The 27,558-nt window shown below is 49.3% G+C and overlaps 1 protein-coding gene across 3 annotated transcripts in view; it reads left to right on the forward strand.

Annotated features, from left to right (window-relative positions):
• The first annotated feature begins 7,586 nt into the window (after nucleotides 1–7,586).
• The window catches only part of Rhbdl3 (rhomboid like 3), a 53,142-nt gene continuing 33,170 nt past the window's right edge, over nucleotides 7,587–27,558 (forward strand). For 2 of the 3 annotated variants that reach the window (XM_040749280.1, XM_021231132.2), the window contains exons 1-3: nucleotides 7,587–7,718; nucleotides 9,128–9,151; nucleotides 26,876–27,034. In XM_040749280.1, coding sequence (XP_040605214.1) covers nucleotides 7,608–7,718; nucleotides 9,128–9,151; nucleotides 26,876–27,034 — 294 coding nt within the window. In that variant the 5' untranslated portion in view covers nucleotides 7,587–7,607. The remainder of the gene's footprint in view (nucleotides 7,719–9,127; nucleotides 9,152–26,875; nucleotides 27,035–27,558) is intronic. The other variant, XM_040749279.1, reaches the window with a different exon arrangement.

Consider the following 27,558-nt stretch of genomic DNA (forward strand, 5'->3'; position numbering starts at 1 on the left):
GCCTGGTGAAGTCCTGTTACGATACACTGACTCTGAAATGCCATCGAAGGCCTGGCGGAGTAGAAAACAGATAGACTCATTCATTGAGCACATATTTTTGTGTGTCTGTGTACATGCACGAATGTTGTTGGCAATTGAACTCAAGACCTTGTGCGTGTTGGGTAGCACCCTACCACTGAGCTACATCCCCAGTTCAGGGCATCACTATAACTTAGGCTGGCCTTGAACTCACTCTGTAGCCCAGGCTAGCATTGAAGTTGGGATCATTCTGCCTCTCCCTCCTGTTTGCCTGAGTTACAGGTGTGTGCCACCACATCCAGCCTTTTTGTGTTCTTTCTATGTGCCAGGAACCAATTAAGACACTACAAACGGTACCAGGTCCTTGTCTTTTTGAACAGTACATTCTCTAAAGATTAACCACAGACCTTGTAACTAACTGTTCTTGGTTCTCCAAGATCCCTATCATTTCTTTACCTCTGAAGTCTGTTGAGCAACTGATACCTGGCTCTGTGCAGTGGTATATCAAGGGAAATAACCCCTGTCTTTCCACACATACCATCTAAGAAAAACAAGACAGAGGCTGAGACAAGAAGATCATAAGCTCAAGGCTAGCCTAGGCTACACAGGAAGATTTTGAGAGAGATAGGTACAAAGTGCAGTCTGGTATACAGTGGTATGCACTGATGACCCCAGCCATCAGGGACACGAAGCAGGGGGATGTGAAGTTTAAATCCAGCCTGTTCTACATAGTGAGATGCCACATCCTCCGTCTTCCTTCCTTTCTCCTTCAAGAAACAGACAAGTGACGATGTTTGCTCCGTAGTCAGGGACACACCCTAAGTTTCTGTACCTAGACCAGCCAGCCCTATTTGGCACTCTGAGCCTCTCAACCTTGTTGCTGGTTTAGGCCAAGGGCATTTATACCATCATGGACTGTAGGTTGTACTGTTTGTTTATTGGTTCACTTATTTGTTTATTTTTGTTGCAGTGCTAGGAATTGAGCTGTATATCAGGTCAGAGCTCAGCCGCTGAGCCCTAGACTTTAACTGTTACAATGAACAATTTGGTGAAAAGAATGGGTATTCAAACCTCCTCCAGTTCCAAGGGTCTTAATGTCCCTTTGGTAAAGGGGAGGCACCTTTCTGAGGATAACCTGAAATGACAAATCAGGAAGCGTGTTGAAATAAAGGCTCACACACACACACACACACACACACACACACACACACACACACACACACACACACATGAGTGTATCATTATTATTATGCAGAATCATCTTTTCTCCATAACATAAAACTTGTCTTTTGTTGGAGGCTGAGAGTAATAACTATGTAATTAGACTTTCTGTCATATCAAGCCAGGCATGCTCTGTTTTTCATTAAACAGACATTTGTTTGGCTTCCACCGTGTGTAGCCTTGTGCATTGTGATGGATGTGAAAATTGAATAAACCATAATCTTCTTCAAAGAATGCACACGCTGGTATCAGGAAGGTAAAACTTAGATTAATGCAATGCAAGGTCAAAGGATGGAAGTGCTTCCAGGGAGGGAGGGGGAAAGGCCCACCTTGGTGAGAAGACAGGGGAGAGGTTTGTTGGGCCTCAGGGCTTTCTCCAGAGGGTCAGGCAACAGGATAGGACCTTCATTCAACAGATAAGACCTAACCATTGCATAACCAAATGTCACACAGAAGAGCTCCAGCCAGGCCCAGAAATGGGACCCTGGGGACCAGCCAACCCCCAAGGAGATGGCAGGGAAGGAAGGTGAGATGAGGCAAGGCAGCTGGCAGGGGATCCGAGTGTGTGATTAGATCAGTTGGGGCTGGCAAAGTTTCCTCTGTGCCTTTTTGAGCTCAGCCTTTGGGTGCCCGCACCTCTCTTTGAAAGGGTTTGGTGTCTGTGAACCTAGACATCTTTCAATAATGATTTAAGTTACTGAAAAAAGTGAGGGCCCTGGAGTGAAGAGACGAAAGGAAAGGGAAAAACTCTGCTTAGCAGCCTTGTTCTGTTTGATCTCACAGACAGCAGGCAATAACGGAAGAATGCTGGAGTTGGGGTTGGAGGGTGGTTGGATTCCAAGTGATGGCCTCCTCCTGGAGCTTGGTCTGCTGTTTGGACTTGCAAACTTCAAACATGACTCGGGGATTCCTGGAAGACAAAAGAATTCAGGGCCGAACCTTGGATCTCAGTCAAAAATAACTCATGTCTTCATTTCAGGCAGGCAAAGGCGGCAGCCCAGGCCTGGCTTGCCAGCTCCTCAGAAGACTGGAGCTACAGGTGCGCTGAGAGGGTCAGCTTAGATTTGGTGTGGAGAGAGAAGGAGCCTTGAAGGGGTAGGGCCCTGGCTGAAGATGATAGGAAACCCACATGTAAGAGACTGTGATAAAAGCTGCCCTTTTCATCCTGCTTCTGGGTGCTGCCTGCCATTTGCTCTGAGTGTTAATTATATCCCTTAATGTTCTTGCCCTGGCTTCTCATTAACTTTAGGTATCCACAAACAAACTACTTGCTTCTATGCCTCTTCCTCCCGTTTCTCTGGGCTTCCCCTTGCCCTTCAGTACAGGGGTTGGAGCCCCAGGGTCTTATGCATGCTAGGACAGTACCATGCCAATGAGCCACAATCTGAGTCCCTTCGGGCTTTTTAATGACAGCCAGACTGTTTTAGCACTAAGGCCAAGTTTTTCTCCTTGAGAGGCTATGTTTGAGAGACAGCCCCCTGACATTCTCCCTGCTATATTATGCCACTGGGTTGTCATTAGAGGGTGGTCTAATTTTCTTCCAGGAGGGCAGGCTTGCCTCTTTTCTAACAGTTTGTAGTCTCAGCACCTTGGCCAGGGTCTGGCAAATAATGGACACTCACAGCATGTTAGTCGAAGGTGCTATTGAGCAGCTGCCAGCTTAATCCTCCTAAAATGCTGCCTGGGTTAGAAGCTTCTCCATCACCTGCCGGGCAAGGGCCAGTCTCCTCAGACCGCATGAAGGATTTTTTCAGTGCAGTCCTACACTGACTGGCTTTACCAGCCTTATTTGTGTCCATCCACTTAGCTGTTCCCACAGTCATTCCCTCCATGCAGGAACCTTTACACATGCTATCCCAAAGCTGCCCCATTCTCACAGCTCATCTCAGCGGTACTTTCCTACCCCCAAGCTTGACCTGCTCTTCCCAAGTGCTATGATTTGGATAATAAAAACTCCCCAAAGGTTGATGGATTAAAGTCTTGGTCCTAGTTTGGAGCTCTTGGGAACTTTTAGGCATGGAGTCCTATGGCAGTTTGTTGTGTTCTTGGGGCTCATTTTTTTGGTTGCAAGTTCCCAATCTCTCCTTTTCTTGTTCTTCCCAGCCATTAGGTGTCCAGTTTTACTCCACATACCCCGCAATGTGCTGCCTTTCCATAGCCCCAAAGCAACAAGCCCAAACAATAGTGGACCTCCAAAAGTGGTGAGCCAGAATGCATCTTCCCTCACTTCTATTTTTGAAGACAGAGCCTCACCATGTATAGCCTTGACTTGCCTAGGATTCACTGTGTAGACCAGGCTGGACTCACACTCATAGAAATCACCTTGCCTCTGCCTCCCAAGAGTTGGGATTAAAAGTGTACACCACCACACCCAGCTAAGCCTTTTTTCTTTATAAGGTGTTTGTGTCGGATACTTTGTTACTCTGGCAGAAAGTTGACTAACATACTCAGGACTTTACCTTCTTCTCAGTTGTTTTAGTCTGTTTTGTTGGGAACTTCAAAAGAGGTCATGGAGCTATGGGTACTTAGCGGTAGAGGACTTACCTAGAATGTATGGAATCGAGGGTTTGACCACAGTAACACACACACACACACACACAAAGGCCAACGGCTTTGTTTGCTGTCATTTGTCACTAGACTCTGCATGGACTCAAGGCAGATTCATGTATACAGTATGCCCCTACCACCTATGGCATGCTGTTGCATGAAAGTGGCCATTCCTTTCTCTGTCTTTATCAGAAGTTCCAGTGCTCTGTTGGCCTCATGTTGGAATGGGACTAAAGCTACCAAATTGACCTTCTATTCCTTGAAGGTTTCTAGGCATGGCTTCAGGCTCCAAGTCCCATTGCCTGCTGGGGGGAGGGGTAGGTGGTAGATTCCCCTGGACTTAAGAGATGGATCAGATTGTCTGGGGAAGCTGGGCATTCGTAAGGACAAAAGGGTGAACTCAGATTTACAGAGATTGGGTGTCACGGATGGTCTTAATGGTTTCCAAGTCCAAGTAGTCCTTCTCCTTCCAACAGAGGACTCCTTCTGGGGTGAATCCTGGAGAGACTCCAGGGTTCTTTCCTAAGGAGCTTGGGGAACATGGGCAAGGTTGAGCACCTGTTCCTAGGGGCAGCAGATTGTATGTATTCTCAGGTCCTTCTCCCCTTTGTCTTAACTGATGATACTCATGTGACCTCTTTTATGGACAGTACCTGTCCTCAAACCGAATTCCCTTTGAACTACTGTTTGAAGGATTTATTTATTATTGTATGTGTGTGAGTGTTTTTTATCTGCATGTATGTGCATGTACCATGTGTGCAGAGCCCATGAAGGGTAGAAGAGGGTGTCAGATCATCTGGGACTAGAGTTACAGCTATGAGCCACCAAGTGGGTGCTGGGAATCAAACCTGAGTCCCTGGAAGAGCAGCCAGTGCTCTTAACTGCTGAGCCCTCTCAGATGAGGTCTTACAGCCAGGCCTGATGTGCAGATGTATAATCCCAGCCTCCTGAGAGACTGAGGCAGGAAGATTCACAAGTTCAAGGCCAACTTTAGCAATTTAATAAGACCCAGTATCAAAATAAAAGTGAAGAGAGGGAAGGAAGAAGGGAGAGAGGGAGAAAAAGAGAGAGAGTGCTATATTGCCCTGGCCTCTAAATATTCAACATCTTCTGGGCTCAAATAATCCTCCTGGAATCTGGGTGTCAGTGAGGAGGCCTAGGTAATCTATTGAGCCTTGGGCAGCAGATCAGTACCCATCCCAAGTATACACACGGACTTTGGACTCCCATAGAACAATGTGAGGTGCACTCTCACCCTGAACTCTTGGGGAAGGGTCTAGGCCCTGCCCTATATGAAATGACAGACTATGGACACCCCCATGGAGGGCCTCACCCTCCCTGGGGGAATGAGGGGATAACTGGGGGGGTTGGGGGAGGGCACGGGAGGAGGGGAGGGAAAGGGAGAGGGACCTGGAACTGACTTGTGAAGCAACCTTGTTTCTTATCTAAATTTAAACTGGAAAATAAAATAAAAAAAATAATCCTCCTGCCTCAGCCTCTTAAGTAGCTGGGTCTGAAAGCTCCTGCCATTGCATCCAACTAGAAGGGATTTTTTTTTTCAAATGTTACTGCCTTGCTCACTGTTCTTCCATGCTGCCCTTCCAAACTCCATTTTCAGGAAACCAGCAGCCCTCACATCCCTGTCCCTCTAGGCTGGCCACTTCTACTGATGTCTTACTTTAATGTCCAACCATGCCAGACCCCTTGCAGTCCCCCTCCTATGCTGCATGCTGTCTCCTCTGCCTGAATTGCTGTGTCACCTTCCCCATGGCCTACTTATGAAAGCACTTTCTTTGGGAAGACCTCCTGGTTCCTTGAAGACCCCTCCTCTTCCTTTCACCCTGTATGACGCTGAGCTTATGGCTGTGCTCCACCCATCCCCACCTCCACATGCTTGCCCAATCAAACCATTTATAGAGGACAAAGTGTGAGTCTTACTCATGTCTGTACTTTCAAAGATCTCCCCTAGTATTGAATAAGAACTCAATAACTGTTCAGTGGTTTCATGGAGCCTGCAAAGGTACCTTCCCTAGGAGGGGGTGACTGAGTTGAGTGTGTTGCTATGAGCTGTCCCACAGGCTGGAGAAGAGAAAGTACGTGAGGAACAGCTGGGAGTCAGTGGGTGCTGGGCTGCTGGACATCTCGCAGAGTGGCCATCTCTTCCATACACCTGCCTCCGTGTCTTTCCAATTCCTCTGCAACCAGGCTTTCTGAGCTATCTCTGCTGCGGAAGTCTGAGTGTTAACAGAGTCAGCACCATGCATGTTATATCAAGTCAACGGTAGCAGGGCCAGGAGAGGCAAGGACCGTGGCCTCCGGGCCCAGCAGCTGCTTATTCTTGTAGGCTTCTTTTCACAAAGATTCCAGCCTCTCTTCTGTCCCCTGAAGGCTGTTTTCAAAATCACACCCCCATGCCGACAGTTTTATTTACAAGGAAATCTTGGCAGGATCTTGACTTGTTAGTAGAGTAGGGATGGGGGAGGGTGGTAAGAAACAAAAATAGTTGAAATGATCACACTTTCTGAAACCGAGATGAAAATTGGTGTCTGTTGCAAACTCACCTAATTAGGATGGGACTAATTTTCTTCTGTGTTTAAGGGGAGTAGTCTTTGCTGGGCGAGATGGTCACAGGTTGGATCCTGGGGCTTTGTGATGAAGTTACATTTGTCTTATGAAAATGAAGGCGTTAATTACAACTCCTGCTAATAAAACAGATGCTTCCCTCTGACAGGAGGTTGAGAAGGGTGAAGCTGATGGGAAGAGGCTAAAGGGCATAGCCTTGGTTCTATATGTGGACTGCCTGGGGGACTGCACCAGGAATGGGTCCTCCAGCCTTCCTTGGGGAGCATCTACCCCAGCCTGGGCACTGGCACAAATTATAGTCATTCCGGAAGGCCGCCTTTTCCCGCAGGGAAACTGCCCTCCACTCTTCTTTAAAGATCTATTACTGCTTTGCTAACTTCATTCCTGATTTTTAGTTTTAGTTTTTCCTCCCTCTCCTGCCCTTCTCTCTGGCGGGGCGCTTTCCTGGGTTTAACATGGTCAAGAGGCATGAGCAGGACTTGCAGCTCTCGATGGAGGTAGGGCAAGGTTAGGGTTTGGGGTCCCAGACCCTCTGACTTTTCTTTCTTACATTCCTAGGCTTCCCCCCCCCCAAGAATCCGAGACGGCAGTGAATAAAGGACGTGAGGGTGGCTGGTGGGACCCACTCCTCATCTCTCACTCTCAATTCAGTCCTGGTTAACCCTGATGTGGCCAATTCGTGGGAACCTCGCTTCTGATTCAGTCACACAATCTGCCGCCTCCAAGTGATGGTCAACCAGGTGCCGAGCTGAGAAGGCTGAGGGTAGGTAACACAGTCCCTATCCCTGGGAGAGGAGCAGCCGCTCGCTGCCCGCCCCGCCGCAGCCTGCCCTCCCTCGTTCCCTCCCTCCTTCCCTCCCCGCGGGCGGCCTGGGGGGCGGGGGCCCCGCGAGCAGCCCCGCCCCCGCTGCGCGCCGCCCCGGAGTAGTCCGTGGGGAGGAGGAGGAGGCTCGCGCTCAGAGCGGGGGCTGCGCGGAGCGGGAAGGAGCGCGGGGAGCTGTAGGGCCCGGCCGGCCCAAGGGCGCCCTCGCCTCGGACCCGCGGCGGAGGCGGAGAAGTTTGGCGGCTCGGGGCCCGGCGCCCCGGGGTCGCGGGGGCCGCGGCGAGGGCGGCGCGGAGAACAGGGCCATGGGGATGAGCGCGGAGGTGGCGAGGCGCGCAGCGAGCTCCCGGAGCGACGCGGCCGCTGTGGCGCAAAGTTAGCCCGGCGCCCCGGGACGAGCGCCGCAGCCTGGGCCATGGGCGAGCACCCCAGCCCCGGCCCCGCAGTGGCCGCTTGTGCCGAGGCGGAGCGCATCGAGGAGCTGGAGCCCGAGGCCGAGGAGCGACTGCCCGCCGCTCCAGAAGACGTGAGTGCCCCCTCCTGTGCCCCTCAAACTTTCTGGGGGTAGCCACGCGGGGAGCCGCCGGGGCCTCAGCTCCTTACCCTGGGGGCAACTTGGAGGCTTCAAGGTTATGTCACCGGAGCGTCCGGGATGAGCTAGGGGCCCCCGCGCGTAGGAGGGTTGGGTCTCCCTAAATGAACCGGCGCGTTCCCAACCCCGCTCGGATTCCCACGGCTTCCCTGCGGGACACAGCCCCGGCAGCTGCGTCGGGAACCTGTGGGCAGCGGGAACCCCCTCCCCGCCGCTGGTGCAGTGCCCGGGACACGGCGTTTTCCTGCAGAGGCGGCCGCGTCATTGTAGTGACTCCCCCTCCCCTCCCCTCGGCGACCTGCGGACTCTGCAAACCCCGGAAAGGAACCGACGCCCCAGGCTCTGGACAGCGCAGATCAATCTGGAGACCCCCCTCCCCTTCGCGGCTCCCAGATTAGCTCCCGCCCGGCATCTGCCTTGTCGCGACACTGATTGAAATTCAAAGTGGCCTTAGTCCCTGAACCCTGCCAGAGCTAGGAAAGCCAGAAAGCTGGGACGAAACGCTCCCAGCAGGGGGCTCAGGAGTCCTAGAACACGTCGGTGCCAGGAATGGTCCCATGGGGCAGGCTAGAGAGGGGCTACCCCAGAGGGTTTCTCTGCCATCTGCTGCTCAGATCTCTAGTCCGGTTGTCCTCGGATCCTAGGTAGGGAATCTGAACTGGGAGGCTCTGGGCACTTGAGTTGTTAAAACTACTCCCTCCCTGCACCCTGCTCTGACCTGTCCCTCCCCTTGGGTGAAATTAAGCGGGGAACCCCAGCCTACGGAAACCACAGCCAGCAAATCTGAATGGACCGGGAGCCTAACATCTCTCCCGCGTGTGTGGTCAAGCCTGTCACTTTCTCTTGGCCCTAACTCCTGAGAGAGTCTTATGTACTCAGTACTTACACTCAGTCTTGGAAGCATATTGGGGAGCACCCACACACACAAAATCAAGCAGGCAAAACTAGTGCTCAACGATAGCCTCCAAAACAATACAGAGAAACCCTGTCTGGTAAAGACAAAACAAAAACTAGTGCTCAAGCAGGGGTAAGTCTCTTGAGTACAGTCGGCCTCTGGGTGTGGATGTGGACCTGACCTTTTGGTAGCTGAAGTTATCAGAAACCCTGAGCCATGGTTGGGAATCATTCCTGCATCTGACTGTCCCACCCCATTGCCATTCCGTACTGTGCGTTTCTGCCTTTGCTCGGCTGGGGAATTTTCGGTGTTCTTCTGGTGGGCCCCTGAGCCTGCTGGGCAGCAGCTGGGAGGTGAATGTTGGAAACCTCAGGGGTCTGCAGAAACCTTGGTGACAAGTGCCTTTCTTTCTCTTCTTCCTCTCCTGCATGGCCTCCCTCTCTACCAGCACTGGAAAGTCCTGTTTGAAAAGGTATGTGAGCAGTCAAATCCCTCCTTCCCTCCCAGCCCTGCCTGAACCGGTGTCAGTCTCCCTGCTTGCTTGCGTGGGCTTCCCTAGCTCTGTGCTCCTAAAACGGTGACGTCCTTTGAAGGCGTGGCTTAGTATTTTCTAGGGCGGAGCCACACTGCTCTGGGTATCCAGAGACCAAGTAGGCTCCCTAGAAACAATCCTTTCCTCTCTCCAAATTCTTCTTGTATCATGCCTGGATTTACACCACTTAGGAATTGGACAACATGTATAAAGTTTTCTATATGCAAGTGCGTTGCAGAAAGCGGTGGGGGAGGTGCTTAAAAAACCATCGAGCTCCCTTTCTGCTCCTATTATGAAAAATGTTGTGTGTGTGTGTGTGTGTGTGTGTCCCGCCCCCCCCAGTAACATAAAATCTCTGTCATCCTTGAGGAGGAAGGTTTGTTCACAAAATGGGTTCTTTTGAAGGCTAATCTTGTGTCTCATTCTGCAGTGAGGATTGGCCAATGCTGAACCATTTACAAATGAAAAACAGTATGTGATTATTTGTAGTGCCTGGAGTATAGGCGTGAGGAATGGAGTTAGAAACTGGAGATGGACATTGACCTTCATCAAGGAAATAGTTCTTTTTTGCTTGGTACTTGGGTACTATTGGGTATTTCCATGCTTGTACCGTAGTGCAGGAGAAAAGATAGGAAGGTGTTCCAGTGTGGGTGGATACTGCACACTTCAGTCACAGCCCAGGGTAACTGTGCCACGAAGTTTGTGCAACTTGAAGAAATATGCTTGATTAAGCTAGGCATGGTGGCACACACTTGTGATGCCTACATTTGGGAGGTAGAGGCAGGACAGTCAGGGTCATCCTTGGCTATAGAGCTACTTTGAGGCTAGCTTGGGTTAGTGAGTAGGGAGGTGGGTACGAAAAGACATCTTGACCCAGACCTTTGTTGTAGGTGGAGAAGTTTTCAAAAGCTTCTGTCGGCTTCTTAATGTGTATGGGTGTTTTGACTGTATGTGCACCGTCTATGTGAAGTGCCTTCTGAGGCCAGAAGAGAGCTTCGGGCCCTCTGGGACCGGAGTTACTGGTGCTTGTGAGCTGCCATGGGGTTGCTGGAAACGGAACCTGGGTCCTCTAGAAGAGCAGCCATCTCCTGCTCCCTCCCCTCCTTTAAAGCAGGGTTGTTGTAGGATCCAGGTGAGACAGTCGATGTGGGATACAGGATGACAGAACTGCAAACAAGCAGCTCGTGTTAGCCAGCTTTCCACTGTCAGTATAGGAAGAGAAGAGATTTGGCCTGTAGTTTTGGATTTTTGGGGGGCAGGGGGGTGTTTCTTATTTTTCTTGACAGGAGACAGGGTTTCTCTGTTTAGCTCTGGCTCTCCTAGAACTCCATCTGTAGATCAGGCTGGCCTTGAACTCAGAGATCTGTCTGTCTCTGCCTTCTGAGTGCTGGATTAAAGGAGTGAGCCATGGCCTGGGTGGTTTTAGAGATTTTTCATGATTGGATGGCCCCTGCAAGCAGTAGACCAAAGCAGAAGTATGTAGTGGAGTGAAAGCTACTGGTCTCTTGACCGTAGGGCCAAGAGAGGGGAGAGACTGGAGTCTTACAGCTCCCTTCCAGACACACCCAGTCATTTAAAGGCTTCTTACTTGACCCAGTAGTTCCAAGCTAAAGATCAAACCTTTAACACATGTCACTTTGAAGGTGAGGTTAGAAAGGAGAGATATGGTGATAGGAGACTAGGAAGATATTAACAGACCCGGGTACCCGAGGGGAACCACATCCCCAACTGAGACTCTGAACTTAAGGGGAGAGGAAAAAGTGGGGGTGGGGTTGACAAAAACCAACAGCTTTAGTTACAGAAAAGTTTAATGTGGGGAGCCTGCCAAATGCAATTGCCCCATGGGACTGAACATGTGGGCTTATGGGGGAAAGAGTCTGGGTGAGGATTTTGGGGGATGTAAGCCCTGCTGCCTGGCTCCCATCATGAGGGCCACCTACTCTCCCTCTGGTCCCTAGGAATATCCCAGCTGCCGGCCTGACATCTCCAGGCAGGAGGGAGCCATGGTACTGCCACTGTTACTCTTCGCACCAGGCTGCCAGCCCTTCACACCTCCCGCCAGATTTAGACTGAGAACCTAGAACAGAGTGTATCTTTCTTTCCTCTGTGTCTTTCACATTTGACTAATTTACTTTGCCAGTTGCTATGTGTGTATTTACATTTTAAAACAAACCATTTGGGTGAATGGAAGAGAACTTCCAGAGGGAAGTGTGTGCAGCTGGAGGGTGTGTGGCACTCAGTATCAGCCATCAGTTGATAAAATCCTACTGGAGGCAAGTCCTGGGCATCGTGTAGAACATCCCCCTGCTTCTGGAGAGGCCCACTCAGAAAGCCTCCTAGACTGGGGATGTAGCTTAATGGGAGAGTGCTTGCCTAGCATGCACAAGGCCCTGTGCTAGATTCTCAGCACTGCAGAAATGAAAATAAATAAATAAAAGGAAAACCAATCAGTCATTTTGACAGACAAAATGAATTCTAGGAAAGCAGCCACCAGGTCTTACACTGAGCCATTTTTCTCTTGCAATAAGTTCTGTCTGATTCCTTCTTCCTTCCTTCCTTCCTCCTTCCCTCCCTTCCTTCCTTCCTTGGTTTTTGGAGACAGGGCTTCTCTGTGTAACAGGTCTGCCTGTTGTGGAACTCACTTTGTAAACCACTTTTCTTTTTTAAGATTTCTTTTATGTTATACACATGGTTGTTTAGCCTACATGCATGTCTGTGGACCGTAGAGTCCAAAGAGGGCGTTGTTTTCCTGGAACTGGAGTTACAATTGTTAGATGCCATGTGGGTTCTGGGAATTGAACCCAGGTCCTTTATAAGAGCAGCCAGTGCTCTTAACCACTAAGCCATCTCTCTAGCTCCATGCCTGAATCCTACTGTTTGCCCCTCACAAGGCATCTAAAGCCTGATCCTGCCTGTGGCTCTTCTGTGTTTTAGGTTCACTGCTTCAGAGCAGGGCTTTGGGCTCTGTCCCATGTGCGGGCCCTGTGCACTCACTGCCCTGACCTTTTGACCCTCTCTAACAGGGCTAAAGGAAGAGCTGGTGTGAAGCTCCTTCAGTAGACACTTGGCCTCAGGCCCATATCAGGTTTTTTCCAAAGCAGGTTTGCCTTTCCTGCCTCTGTGTCTGCCTAGAAGTAGGATTTTGCCATTGGTGAACTTGGTGACCACTGGAAAGAAAGTTTGGCTGGAGATGGCAGGTAGGTTGCCAAGCATTTCCTACAAAGGTCAATAGTCTTGCTAGGCTATCGGTTGCCAAGCATTTCCTACAAAGGTCAATAGTCTTGCTAGGCTATCTAGTTAGTGAATTGATGAGTTAGTGAGACATGGCACCTGTCACAGTCCCTGCAAGCCCATGGCATCCATGAATTCACCTCCCAGAGATTGTTAGTGATGTTGTTAGGGATAGAGTCTGGGCCTTGACTGTAACGTCTATTCTTTCCCACCAGCTGGCCGGGTCCCGCCACTGTCTCAGCCCCCAAATAACACATGAGAAACTGTATTAATTATGAAGCTGTTGGCTGTTTACTATGCTTTCTCTTTCTTTCTTTTTTTTTTTGTTTTTGTTTTTGTTTGGTTTTTTGTTTGTTTGTTTGTTTTTGAGATAGGGTTTTTCTATGGCTTTGGAGGCTGTCCTGGAACTAGCTATTGTAGATCAGGATGGTCTCAAACTCACAGAGATCCTCCTGCCTCTGCCTCCCAAATGCTGGGATAAAAGCCGTGTGCTATGGTTTCTTAATGGCTAGCTCTGACTTAATTATTAACCCATAATTACTAATATATATATATATATATTTGTTTTTTTTTTTTTTTGTTTTTTCGAGGCAGGGTTTCTCTGTATTGTTTTGGAGGCTTTCCTGGAACTCGCTTTGTAGACCAGGATGGCCTCGAACTCACAGAGATCCACCTACTAGGATTAAAGGCGTGCACCACCAACGCCCGGCAATATATATATATATTTTATAAGATCTTATCTTACCAAGCATGCAGCCTCATGTGTCCTCTCTTACTGGGATCACATGGTGACTCTACTCTTGACTACATTTCCCAGAATCCTCCTCAACTCCTAATCCCACCTGTCTTGCTTCCCTGTTGGTCAACAGTGTCTTATTTATCAACCAATAGGACAAAATATACACAGAAGGACTTCCCCCATTACTTGACAACCCTAACAAGCAGGACTTGGCCACTCACCCTCCATAGGTCAGTTAAAACAAACACACAGTAAAAAGTAGAGAAGGGAGCTTTATTCAAGGTGACCACCTTGGGAAGAGCAATAAAGAGATCTAATGTTCCTCAAGTTCATCTTCTGTGCATAGACATTTGGGTTTCAGTATTTATGACAGCAAGAAATATGCATAAGTAAGCCATCATGGTCAAGGTGTGTCTAGTTGTAAGGACTGTGTCTTAGTTAGGGTTTCTATTGCTGTGAAAATACACCATGACCACAGTAACTCTTACAAAAGAAAACATTTAATTGGAGCAGGCTTACAATTTTAGAGGCTTGGTCCATTACTGTCACGGCGAGAAGCATGGCAGCATGCAGGCAGACAGATGCTAGCGAGGGGCTGAGAGCTCTACACTAGATCTGCATGGGGAGGGAGAGAGAGAGGGGAAGGGAGGGAGGGGGCCTGGCTTGGGGATTTGAAACCCAAAGCCCACCCTCAGTAATATTCAAGGCCACACTGACTCCAACAAGGCCACACTGACCCCAAAAGACCATATATCAAATGTTTGGTCACCAGGGAGTAGCACTATTAGGTGTGGCCTTTCTCATTGGGACCAGACTTCAACCTTTTCTCCTGGGAAAATTCCTGAGAATTGGGAGCTGACCTGGTTAGGGTTACTATTGCTGTGATGAAACACCATGACCAAAGCAACCTGGGAAGGAAAGGGTTTCTCTGGCTTACACTTCCACGTCACTGTTCATCACTGAAGGAAGTCAGGACAGGAATTTAAGCAGGGCAGAAACCTGGAGGCAGGAGCTGTTGCAGAGGTCAGAGGTCATGGAGGAGTACTAACTACTTCCTAGCTTGCTCCCCATGGCTTGCTCAACTTACTTTTTTTTTGTCGTTGTTAATAGAAATCAGGACCACCTTCCCATGGGTGGCCCCACCTGCAATGGGCTGGGCCCTCTCCCATCAATCATTAGTTAACAAAATGCCCTACAGGCTTGTCCACAGTCCAGTCTTGTTTTTTTATTTTAATTTTAATTTTTTTGTTTTTTGTTTTGTTTTGTTTTTTGGTTTTTCGAGACAGGGTTTCTCTGTATTGTTTTGGAGGCTGTCCTAGAACTCACTCTGTAGACCAGGCTGGCCTCGAACTCACAAAGATCCACCTGCCTCTGCCTCCGGAATGCTGGGATTAAAGGCGTGCGCCACCGATGCCAGGCCCACAGCCCAGTCTTGTGGAGTCATTTTCGCAGTTGAGGCTCCCTCCTCTGATGACTCAAGCTTGTGTCAAGTTGACATAAAACTAGCCAGCACAGTAGCCATCGTTTCAGTAGACATCCAAAGGAAGGGGTGCGAAGTTCCCTTCAGAACAGCTTCATTCCCGCTGTAGTTACAGAGGTCAGAGGCATTGGAGCCTGGAGCCACCGGGGCAGGGCATGTCTTCTTTTCCCTTCTTGGGTCAGGGAACACCAGTGGTCATCTGTTTCCCAGGTATTGGAGGCTCAACTCCTCATGCCGTGTGGTTCTTTAATATGCAGGGAAGCTTTGCCAGCATGAAGCTGACTGGACCTCCAGGGTGAGAAGCCACCAAGCTAGCCTTCTGTATTAACCCTTCACGTAAATGGTCAACATGCCTTCTGGGGATTGGTGGTGAGGAGATCAGACCACCCTGGTCTTTTGGAAGCTTCTCTGTCCCTACAGGCCTGACCTTTTCTAATGTGGCCACAGTGACACAACAGGTCCTGTCCCTGACACTCTTCATACTAAAGGGAGGAAACTGGAGGCCCATCAGCCTGTCTACCTCATGTCTTGTGTGTTCATTTCCTACTTGAATCTCTCCAATAGGGAGGTTGTCTTTTCATTGGTGGTGGGGAGTAGGAGGCATCTGGAGAGGTTTTCCTAAATATTTAAACAGGTTTTTAAGTTACTGGGCGAATGAAATGGCTCAGCAGGAGAAGGCACTTTTGTCTAAGACTAATGGCCTGAGTTCAATTCTTGGAACCCACATGGTAAAAGAGAAGAACTGACTCTCAAAAATTGTTCCCTGGCAGGGCGTTGGTGGCGCACGCCTTTAATGCCAGCACTCGGGAGGCAGAGGCAGGCGGATCTCTGTGAGTTCGAGACCAGCCTGGACTACCAAGCGAGTTCCAGGACAGCCTCCAAAGCCACAGAGAAACCCTCTCTCGAAAAACCAAAAAAAAAAAAAAAAATTGTTCCCTGACCTTCGTGTGTGCACTGTGTCACATGCCTGTCCACAAAGAGTACTTGCAGTAAAGTTAGCATAGGACTAGCGGTATCATTGAGAGGCAAAATGTTACATAGCATGTGTGAAGCCGTGGGTTCGAATCCATAGTGCTGCAAACAAACAAATTAGTAGTAATAATAACTAAGGGCTCTGTGTTGTTATAATCCAGTATCATAGCAAAAATACCATATTTTTTATTGCCAAGTCATTTGGACATTTCTTTCACAAATTCCTTCTGTGGTTTTAGATCTGAGACTGCTTCTGTCTCTCCCCTAGTCTCTTAATTAATCCACTCTTCTATATGCTACTGGAGTTTAGATATGTGCTTGAGAGATGCCACGTGGGTACTGAGAATTGAACTGGGGTCCTCTAGAAGAGCTCCAAGTGTTTTTAACTGTTGGGTCATCTCTCCAATCCCAAAAGTCACTTTATTCTTGAAAGTTGAATTTAAAAGTTTAGATTTATGGCTGAGCAATGGTGGCACACGCCTTTAGTCCCAGCACTGGGGAGGCAGAGGCAGGTGGATCTCTGTGAGTTCAAGGGCAGGCTGGTCTGCAGAGTGAGTTCCAGGACAGCCAGGACTGTTTCACAGAGAAACCCTGTCTCGAAAAACAACAACAAAAAGTTTAGATTTATGTGTGTATTTATTTGTGGGAGGCGTGCACATATGTACATGTGGAGGTTAGGGGACGTCTTGCAGGAATTTGTTTTCCATTCCTTGGGTCCTGGGGATTGAACTCAGCTTGCCAGGCTTGGCAGCAAGTGCTTTAACAGCTGATTGAGCTGTTTCCTAGGTCTCCCCAAACCACTACTGAGCCCAAAGGAATTTTCTGCTTTTTTCCCCAGTGTTCCCCGGGCCTGTGGGTCTTCTCTTGGCCAGACCCAGACTCTGACCTCATTAGTAGTTTTCCTGCAAGCTGGCTGCAGGTGTGGGGGTGGTCATGGTGCATTGGTAGCTGAGAGGAAGTACAGATGAGACAAAACTGCTGAGTGGATTATGGATGAGCTACAGAGAAAAATGCCTTCCCCAGAGACAGTCACATTGCTCATGGCCCCAGAACACATGATTAACCAGCAGAGCAGGGGTCTCAGAGAACAACAACACATGATTTAGCAGGAACCCACTCTTTTTTTTTTTGTGAATTATGATCCTAAGAACAAAGAAAGTCCAGTTCCACAAGGAATGTGATGATGGCTCTATCCCAGAGAAGGGGATTGACATAAAAGACATGAAATTTCATTTACAGTGCAATCTGTGAACTTTAAAGTTCAATGGGTCATCCTACAAATATATATCCATTGCAGGATCTGTGTTAGCCAAGATTCCTCATGATAGGGCTATGCCACAATCTGTTATCTGTTAGGGAGTTCACAGACACTTGGAATACTTTCAATGACCAACTCTTCTAGGAAGATGTGTGTGTGTGGTTTTTTTTTTTTTTTTTTTTGGAACCCACTCTTGACCTCTGCATCTCAACTCCTTATCAGGTAGCCTCCAGGACTATGTCCCTGCCCTGCTTCTACTCCAGTGACCCGGTAGATCATGATTCTATTAACTCTTTGACCCCTGACCACTCACAAAAATGCATTTAGCAGTTGAGCAGCAGGGCCAAGAGATCCTAGTTTATGTACTGCCTAGTGAGTAATAGATCCACAGAAGTTTGAATGAATGACAGGTCAAACTACAGCCCCGGAGGTTAGAAAGATGGCTGAGTTGTTATGACTCTAAAAAAAAAAAAAAAACCAAAGCAAAACTATAGCCCTGTGTGTATTATTTGGGTCTAAGGTCTCCATCCTCTCCAGGAGCATTCCTTGACCACAGGGCTCCATGATCATGTCCATCCTCTTTTCCTGCCACTGTGTAGCTCCTGCTCCATTAGGGGCCACAGATTATTAGACAGTCGATGGAAGTATCTTGTCCAGTCTGTTCATTCTGCAAGTGAGGAAAGAGGGTCTGTTGGTATGATGGTGTCTGAGCTCCTGTGTGCTTGCCACCAGGTATTGCAAACTCCTTTCCTTTGTTGGTACCCTGAATGGTAATGGAAACAGGTGGAGAGATGACACCCCAGTAGCCTGGCAACAGTGGGCAAGCCAGGCAACCTTCCCAAGCCACAGACTTTTAATGGAAACCATAGACTAATAGCTAATCCAGCATTGTTGGGAGGATGGTTGGAGTGTGAAGAGCTCTTGGCATTAGTAGGAAGCACCAGGTAAGTACTTTTTTGTTACTGGCATGAAGTGAGGCCTGTTTCCCAGATGGGTATGGAAGTGTAGTGCATCTGAGGCTGGAATCAAAGTGTCCAGATTCCTATTCCAGTGAAGCTCCTTCCTCGGACGGAAGCTGAACACCACATCTCCTGCCGAACTCTCCAGAAGGAGTCTTTGGACATGGCTCTCTCTCTGGTACATGTCTGCTCACCTGGCTTGTTTGTGCACTACAGGGTCAAAGGTGAAGAGCCAGGACAAGGTATTTAGCCACCATATGGGCAGGGCCAGGCCTCCTCTCTTCCTGTTTGGCAGTTCTTACTGACCCTTCCATTGATGGCATAGTGACATTAGACACAGGGTACTTTCTTGTTGTAGGAATGGAATCAGTGTGTCTTGATCTGTAAACAGACATAATCCCAAACCCCTTTTGAAGATTTTTGTTTGAAAATTAGTCTCTGCATGGCTCACTGCCATTTTGAGATAATTGCTGTATAACTCCTGCTGACCTGAAATTTACTTAATATGCTTCAGCCTCCCGAGTGCTGGGATTACAGGAATATGCCAGGTCAGATTCCTTTGAGAGAAGAAACACAAGTGTCAACTGTGTGTGCACATGTCTATCATCTCATCTCACTTTAATTTCTCAGCAAACCCAGAGGTGAGGCTGTTGTATTCCTTGTATTGTTTTGAGACAATGTCTTACTTTGTTGCCTTGGCTCTATATGTAGACCAGGCTGGCTTTAAATTCACAGTGATCCACCTGCCTCTGCTTCTCCCTCCCAAATGCTGGGATTAAAAGTCTGTACCACCACACCTAACTCCCTGTCCTCTTTATAGAGGAGGAAATTGCAGACGCGGAGGACAGTGCTTCCCTGGAGATATGGAGCAGATTGGGAGCCTGTGCGGTGGGTTTGTTTGTCCACAAAGGGACTGTTCAAGGCTCCTTCATTCCATTTGCCTGCTCCTATTCTGCCTCCCACCCCCTCCTCTGGGCTGTTCAGCTGTCTCTGTTCTGGGGACTAGATTGATTCTGGGGGTTTCTAGGGAACGTAACAGGGAGCAAGGATTTGGGCAGAGGAGGAAGGGCAGGGCAGATGTCAAAACCCCTCCTGGTCTCACCTCCTCCTGGCTCTCCTGCCTGCTGCTCCCTGGAGGCTTCTGGATTTATGGCCATGACTTGGCTTTGGTCCCTGGGTAGCCTTGGGTGGCTGGGCCAGATGATTCAGTCCAGGTAGTACATCTATTCCGGATCCCCCCTGGGATAGTGCCTCTGAGTCACAGAGTCTGTGACATGGCCAGGCTAGAGGGAGAGCTGTCTGTGAGCCTGGCTGAAAGCTTTGGGGTGGTGCTGAAGGAGCAGGGTCTTCTGGGGCAGGCTGACAAGTAGAAGGACCAGAGCCTGGTAGAGGGAGACTGCTCTCGCACGTCAGTGTTCTCCAGTCACACTTTCCCTCATTCTGGAACAGGCCAGTCTCTTCCCTCCTCCAACTGTTAGCAGAGAAGGTGGTCTTCTGGAATGTTGTTAGTCCTGCCTCCCTGACTAGCCTGCTAGCCTCAGCCATTTTGATTTGGCTCTGCGACCCCATGAAATGAGAGGAAGGTGTTCAGGAGCCTACATCGGGGTTGGTGCCTGGAGAGGCCTAAGCTGCCTCCTCTAGCTGCCTACAGTGGCAACTGAAAGAGAGGAGATCCCTGGGGCTCCTCATGGCTCCGTGTGGACAGGCTTGAGGGCAGGAGGGCTAAAACCTGGTTTTAGGACCAGTTCCTTTCCACTCAGACTTAGGCTTGAGGTCTGGAGAGAAGCACTCCTTGCTCACCCTGGAGCAGGTCAGGTGGGACATCTCTAAGGACTTCAGTTTCTCTATCTGTTAAATGGGACTAATCACTTAATTGTGTTCTGAAAGTCAGTGTTTTGAAGAATTAGAGGAAGAAGGTCATGGAAAGGGACAAGGGATAGATACTGTCCGTCCGTCTCTCTCTCTCTCTCTCTCTCTCTCTCTCTCTCTCTCTCTCTCTCTCTCTCTCTCTCTCTCTCTCTCTCTCTCTCTCTCTCTCTTTCTCTCTCTCCTTTCTCTCTGACTGAATTAGTATCCTCATTTGCAAGAAAAAAGTAGGGAAAAAAAAGCCCCCACTCTCCCATTACTGGCCTCTTGACCTTGCCAGCTGCAGCCTGGACTTTTTAATTTATGGGGCTGTAAATATCCATGAATGGACCAGTGTTCCCTGGTGGGCTGTGGCATGCTGAATGGGGATAGCTCTGTTGAGCCAGGAACTCCCCGGTAGCCTCGTTAATTTGCTCTGCTGAGAGGCCCAGGAAAAAATAAGGAGCTGACAGATGGGGGATACCCACCCCGCAGGAGGGCAGCTGCCTGCATCTTACCCTGCCCCAGTACACATACCCTGTGGCCATTTCCTTCTGGACAGACAGGAGACACTGTAGGTGAAGATAGGAACTTACCCAGGTGCTAGGTTCCCATGTTCTAGACCAGAGGTTTACACAGGATGGCAGCTAGCTTGTTGACTCCAGGTGTTGCCTTTGGAATCTTTTGAGTACTTGCAGTTTCTATTCATCTCGATAGATGTCAAAGGACAGGGTCTTCCCAGGAGCCAGACTTGTGACCGTCCCAGAAATGCAGTCTGTGCAAATCACACATGCATAATAGGTAGGAACTAGACTTGTCCCCATCTCTCCTGCTTTGAGAATCCTGGGACATTCTGAAGCCTGGGGCAGCTTTCTGGGTGCTAGCTGGGACGCTGTCCTGGGTGCTGAGCAGGCAAACCCCTTGCTCTGTCTGGTCCCTGAGAGCTCAGCTCTGTGGCCCCATGAGCCAATCGTTGATTTCTCAGCCTCTCTTGGGACCTGGTGTCCCCAGTTAACCTTCTAGCTGGGACTAGCTCCCACAAACTTCTCATATCAGCTGCCTGAAAGCCTGCAACACTCAAGAGCTGGAGGCAGAGTGGCTGCTGGGGTTTCATGAAGGGAAGCATGCTTGTACTGTAGACTTGTGATTGTTCCTAAAGGTTCCACATATTGTTAATGGGAAAAAGTAAATGCTCTGGTCAAATGAAGTTGGTAGGAAAATGTGCGGCTGGACCAAATCTATCAGGCTTTTCCACTGCTGGGCCCGGCAGAGCCCTTTCTTTGGGTGCTTGTATCACACCCTTCTGTGAGGGCTTTCTAACCACGGGGAAAAAGAGAGTTTTTGTTTAATGCCAGATTTCCACCTGTGCCCCCCCCCCTGCCACCACACCCATCATCATCATTCCATCCCACAGCCGTCTGTCCTACTCTCAGAACCCACTGTACTCTCATGGACCACCTTGGACGATCCTGTCAGAAGGTAACTTTTGTACAACTGAACAGGACTGAGGAAAGCAAGAGAGGGCAAGGCTGGAGGGAGGAACCTCAAGTTATTTCTCTCTTGGCCACTCGCTCACTCTCTAACCTTGAGATATTCTCTCTGGCTATTTTTAGTCTCTGCTTTCTTACCCATCCATATAATGAGGGTGATGCCTGGGCCACAGTGGATCCCTAGCAAACATGGGAGATAGATGAGTGGATGGATGGATGTGTGGATGGATGGATGTGTGGATGGATGGATGGATGGATGGATGGATGGAAGGATGATGGCTGGCCAGAGTCTTTTGAACTCTTTAACTATAGTACCCCAGTAGTTGGAGGAGGTCCAGGCTCTCTGCTCTCTAGATATGAATTTATCTAAACAAATCTGTTCAGACTTGAAAAGCTCAGCCCTTCCCACCTGACTCCTGGCCCTGAGAAGTGGCTCTCATAATAGTAAATACCTTGTAGGTTCTTGTAAGTATAAATAGAAAGAAAGGAGACCGTGGAGTTTTTCAGCCACGATAGGACACCTTAGAGTAAAGGAGGCACGGTGATTCCGTGTTGGAGAATAGTTGTGAACTGGTATGGCCTCAGAGAAACCAATGTGGACGGTGAGCTGAGGACTCAGGGAAGTTACTACCTGATACCACATGCCTCAGCTCGTTATGTTGTGTTGTTCAGCTGGGAAGGAGACAGGAGGCCAGGACATAAACAGGCTCAGTGGAGCTGCTTGGCACAAGGAGGGGCCTTAGAAGGCCCTCCCAACTGCCTCTGGGTTCACAGGCCTCAAAGCCCCTGAGCATTCTGCAGTGCCCTATAGGTTCCTTCCAGAAACTTGGGGGCTTTGTTCTTGTTTTGAGGGTTTTTTTTTGTTATTGTTTGTTTTTTTGAAACAGTGGTCTCCTGTAACCCAAGCTGACTTCAATTTGATATATAGCAGAGGGTGACATTGAACTTCTGGTCTTCCTGCCTGTCTTCCAAATGTCACTGTTAGAGGTCCTCACCATTATACCTGGATTCCCTTTCCACTGTTTGAATCCAGATTTATGAGATCCAACCTTCTAACTTGCTAAATGGTTCCAGTACCTTCTCACTTCTCATTTACTCTTCAGTGGTACTGGGGCTCAGAATAGAAGGTCAGCTGCCTCCAAAGGCTTAATGGGCTATGAGTTTCTCCACCCTATCCTTGCTTCTATATCCAGGGATGGATATGGCCCCTTCCATTCCCACAAGAAGGCAAGAAGGCAGAGCTCCTACTAATTCTTTGATGGGGAAACTGAGGCACTGTAGTTGATAAATATCTCCCCCCCCCCGTCCTAGCACAGCAACTGGGGGTGAGCTCCTACCTAAACACATGGAGAATTTGGTGAATCATTTCCCCAGACTAAGTGGGCTAAGTGGCCTAGGAACCATCAGAGGGTGGGAGATGAGAGATGGAAGGGTGTGTGTGTGTGTGTGTGTGTGTGTGTCCTCAGACAGGGAACAGCAGCCACCTAGGGGATTAGCAGCCTATGAGCAGGGCACTGGTGGGATTAAAAGTCCCCTTGGAGCCTGCAGAAGCTCTTTTCAAGGCTGAGGAGGGAGGGCTCTCTGGCCTCCTCTGTGGTCAGCCTCCTGTGCGTTGAATGTGCCCCTACCCCCCTGCACTCAGTGCACCCCTGTCCAGCCCTGGGCCCTCTCCTGCAGGTCAGGACCCACTTTGACTACTGCCTTCTTGCCAGACTTCTGCCTCATTTGCTAATATATCCACTCCTCCAGCTGCACTGACTGACCATTCTAGACTAGTCCTGCGAGGCTGCCTCCAGCCCATACCACCCCAACTCATCCTTCGAGCAGCCTTGGAGGGGCAGCTTCAGGGGCTCTAACATCTTCTTCACAGGGAAGTTGTGTTGAGAGGATTTGCTCTGCCTGTGTCTCCCTCCCCGCCACTTTACTGCACTCCTAGTGAGATCTCACTCCCTATAGGCCTGAGGGCAGCTGGCAGGTAGACAGACCCCCATTTGAATAAGTGATGAGAATAGCCCCTGGTTAGCAGCTGCCCCAGGTTGACATCAGCCCACCCAACAGATGGGCCAATCAAGGCAGAGCTGTGTAAAGACAGGAGTGTGGTTTTTGCTTTGCTCCCTGCCATCTTGAGGGACACAATCTCAGTGAGAAGTCCTCAGCTTCCTTCTTTCCTCTTCTGACTTCTGTGCATGGTACCCGCTCCCCCGCTCCTCTTGTCTCCTCCCATCTCTTTTGTGACCTACACCCTATTGTGTGTCCTATGCCCATTGCCAGCTCTGCCCTTGCCCTCGTTGTCTGAGGTATTTGAACCCCAGCAGCCAGTCTGGCTCTGGCTCCCCCACACCCCCAGTCATCCTGAGTCCCTGAGGCCTCATTATTAGGGTAGTGGTGATCCTCCCCCGCATTGTCTGGCCTATCTGGCCCTGGCACGAAAGGTAGAGTTTTGGCAGAGAGCAGAGGCTCGGCATGATTCCAGCGAGTTCTCTGCAGTGTAGATAGAGCCTGTAATGTGTTTGGGGCTAAGAGGCCTGGGGAGCCACAGGGCAGCCCCTGTCACTAGGACAACAGCAGGGAGGCCTGGAGGGGTCGGGAAGGAGGAGAGCAGGTGGCTCTTTGTCTGGTGCCTGATCCCAGCCCCTACATCTTCCTCTGCAGGCAGCAGGCAGCCCTGAGGAGGCCCCTGGGAAGGGACTGTGGACTGTGTTCCCAGCATGTGCAAAACCACTGGGCTTCCTCCCTTAGTAAGGCAGAGGAGTTCCCTGATATGCAGGGGACCCTTGACCCCTGCAGGACGCAACAGACATCTTCCCAGGATCTACAACCCAGTCCTGAGGTCAAATGGCGTGAGTGCAGTCAGGGCCAGGCTAAACAGTCCCCATGTAGAGAGAGAGTCAGGACTGGCCCTTGTGGATTAGGGTAGTGGTCTCCTGCACCAAAGCCCCATCGACTGTTAGCAGTTTCAACCTTCCCTCTCTCTGATCCCCTCCCTCTCTCCCTCATCTCCCATCTCTGCCCAGTTTTCACATCTGAGCAGCAAGGAGGCCAGGCTAGCTCTGTTTGGACCCCTTTCCTACTGAAAAAAAAATCTGTTTAGGGGAAAATGGAGGATTCCTGGAGCTCTACCTCTCCCTGGTTAAGAGTACCTGTTGCTCTTCCAGGGGACCTGGGTTCAATTTCAAGCACCCACTGGGCAGCTCACAACCATCTGTAACTCCAGACACACATGTACTACACAGATACACATGCAGGCAAAAATTCATACATATAAAATTAAAAATAAATAAAATAAAAAAATAAATTCTCTACATAAAGAACATTAAACAGTATTTGGCTCATGAAAACATGGCTAATATTTGGTGCTATAACTCTTTTAAAAATTATATTTAGCCCGGTAGTAGTGGCAGCACATCTTTAATCCCAGCACTTGAGAGGCAGAGGCACGTGGATTTCTATGAGTTCAAGGCAAGCCTGGTCTACTGAGTGAGTTCCGGGACAGACTCCAAAGCCACAGAGAGACCCTGTCTCGAAAAACCAAAACCAAAAAACAAAACAAAATTATATTTAATTGGACAGTGGTGGCACATGCCGTTAATCCCAGCACTCAAGAGGCAGAGGCAGGAGGATCTCTGTGAGTTCAAAGACAGCCTGGTCTACAGAGTGAGTTCCAGGACAGCCAGGACTGTTACACAGAGAAACCCTGTCTAGAAAAATAAATAAATAAATTTCATTCAGAGTGTGGGTGTGGGTATAATGTTTCTGTGTCTCTCTGTGTGAGAGTTAGAGGACAACTCAGTTCTCACTTTTCTGTTATATTGGTTTTGAGGATTGAACTCAGATCATCAGTATTAACTGCCAAGTGCCTCTATCTGCTAAGACATCTCCTTGCCCCCCCCCTTTAAGTCTATTATTAGCTAGGTGTGGTGTCACATGCCTTTAGTCTTAGAACTTGGGAGACAGAAAGGCAGAGCTATGTGAGCTCAGTACCAGCCTGGTCTACAGAGTGAGTTTCAGGACAGCCAGGGCTATATGGAGAAACCCTGTCTCAAAAAACAAACAAAAAATCTGTTGTTGTTATTACTATTACTAGTATTATTAACCTGTGGCAGGGAGCTTGTGTGGGAAGATCAGAGGATAGCTTTTGGGAGTCAGTCACTCCTCCCTCCAGCGATCGAACTCAAGTTGCTTAGCAAGGACTGTTATCTGTTGAGCCATTTCATCAGCCCTGATGTTTTTAGTCATGAAGATCCTTTTAAATTTCCTGAAATACTTGGTGGCAATAAACAAATAGGTGTCATGTACACCTGATGTTGGGGAGGAGAGTGTGATCTGAACATGGACTTTCTTAGAGAATTCTCCTAAAGAGTTCTGGGGAGAGCTGAGGTGTCCCTGGCAGTGACTTCTGGTTGTCAGTCTTAGATTGTCGAGACACACTGTATGTATAATCTGCTTTCCCGAAAACCCTTTGTTAGCCTTATCCATAGAAAGGGGCAACACGGTTTGACCTTCCAGCCTCACCACTATACGTTCCCAAGGTCCATTGCAATTTAGCGCCCGTATCCCTAAGTGGGTCAGGATCCCCTTTGACCAGAGTACTTTTGGTAACACAAGAGATAGGGTGTCATTTTCTGGTAGGGTACAGAGGGCCGGCTCTGGGTGATGAGCTCTGTGGAAAAGGAACAAAAAGAGATAAAGGCCTTTTCTCCCTGAACCGAAGAGGCTTCTCATGGAGAATTAGTACCTGTCTGTTCATCTGAACATCCCATTTATCCATCCAACAAATGTCAATTAACTGCCCATAAGGCGGACGCCGTGACAGGAGGCACTGGCCTGGGAGGAGTTGCAGCCCTGTAGCAGTCGTAGCTACAGACAGGTTGGGTGGAAAGCCTGGCTGCTGTCTAGGGCACAGGGGAGTTTCGGGGACTCAAGTGAATGGTGTAATATACGCATGTGTCCACACAAACACAGAAGCGCTCACCCCCAAAACCAAACAGCAGAGAGCATGTCTTCAGTGAGTCGGCCACCCATGAACGGGGTGTGAGCAGGACCCTGGGACTGGCCATGAGGAAGCTGGGTGTATCTCCTGCACAGGGGAGGCTCGGGTTCTTTTGTTGTCCCAGAAGTCCTTTGTCTCCTCCACTTAACTGAACTCTGTCCCAGCTTTCCTTCCCACCATTAGGAGAAGTGGAGGCAGAGGCCTGGGGGGAGAGCTGTAGCTGGATGATAGAGTACCAGTACCACTGAAAGGAAAATCAGCTGGCCACGGTGGTGCACACCTTTAATCCCAGCACGCGGGAGGCAGAGGCAGGCAAATCTCTGAGATCGAGGCCAGCCTGGTCTACAAGAGTGAGTTCCAGGACAGCCAGAGCTGTTGCACAGAGAAACCCTGTGTGGAAGAACTGAAATCATTATCATCAGCTGATAGTGGTACACAGGCTTTGCAGGAAGGTTACTTCTAGAAACAAAATAAAAGACCACAAGAGAGTAAAGGAGAGGGGCTTTCTTCCTCCCTGTCTCAGTTTGCTTCTCCTCAGGAGGCTGTCAGATTGGATGGTCCTGACTGTGTCCTTAGAAATGTCTCCATGGGCCCTTGTGGGGAGAGGATGGGGGTGGGAGGGAGGGAGGTCTGGGCCCAACATCAGCACTGGAAGGGATGGTACCCCACTGACTCCTCTGCTCTCTGTGCTTCACCTCAGTTTGACCCTGGGAGCACCGGCTACATCAGCACAGGAAAATTCCGGAGCCTCCTGGAGAGCCACAGCTCTAAGCTGGACCCACACAAAAAGGAGGTGCTGCTAGCTCTCGCTGACAGCCATGCAGATGGACAGATCTGCTACCAGGACTTTGCCAACCTGGTGAGCATTCTGGAAGGGGAGGGGCTTAGACACTGGAAGTGGTTTAGGCAAAGGGGTTTCTTTTTTTTTGTTTTTGTTTTTCGAGACAGGATTTCTCTGTATTGTTTTGGAGGCTGTCCTGGAACTTGCTCTGTAGACCAAGCTGGCCTCAAACTCACAGAGATCCTCCTGCCTCTGCCTCCCGAGTGCTGGGATTAAAGGTGTGCGCCGCCAACGCCCAGCACAAAGGAGTTTCTTGACTGACAGCATTTGAGCAGCCACAGCTTCAACAGGTGAGAAGACACCACAGTCACTGAGGGAAACAGCTCTCACCTCAATGGAGGGGTAGGACATGGTTTGTTCTGGGGCAGTGTGAGTGACCATGGCCTGAAACCCTGTGAAATACCGTGTTTCCAGGGCACAGTTTCATATAGGCTTTTATAGTCAAAGAACAAAGACAGTTATAAACCAAGACATTTTTTAGAAACACCTTAAGTGAAAACTTCAGAGAAATGAGTTAAACAAGATGGTAGTTTTTTTCCTAT

This window comes from Mesocricetus auratus, unplaced genomic scaffold (genome assembly GCF_017639785.1).
Source record: "Mesocricetus auratus isolate SY011 unplaced genomic scaffold, BCM_Maur_2.0 Super-Scaffold_100007, whole genome shotgun sequence".
Lineage (NCBI taxonomy): Eukaryota > Metazoa > Chordata > Mammalia > Rodentia > Cricetidae > Mesocricetus > Mesocricetus auratus.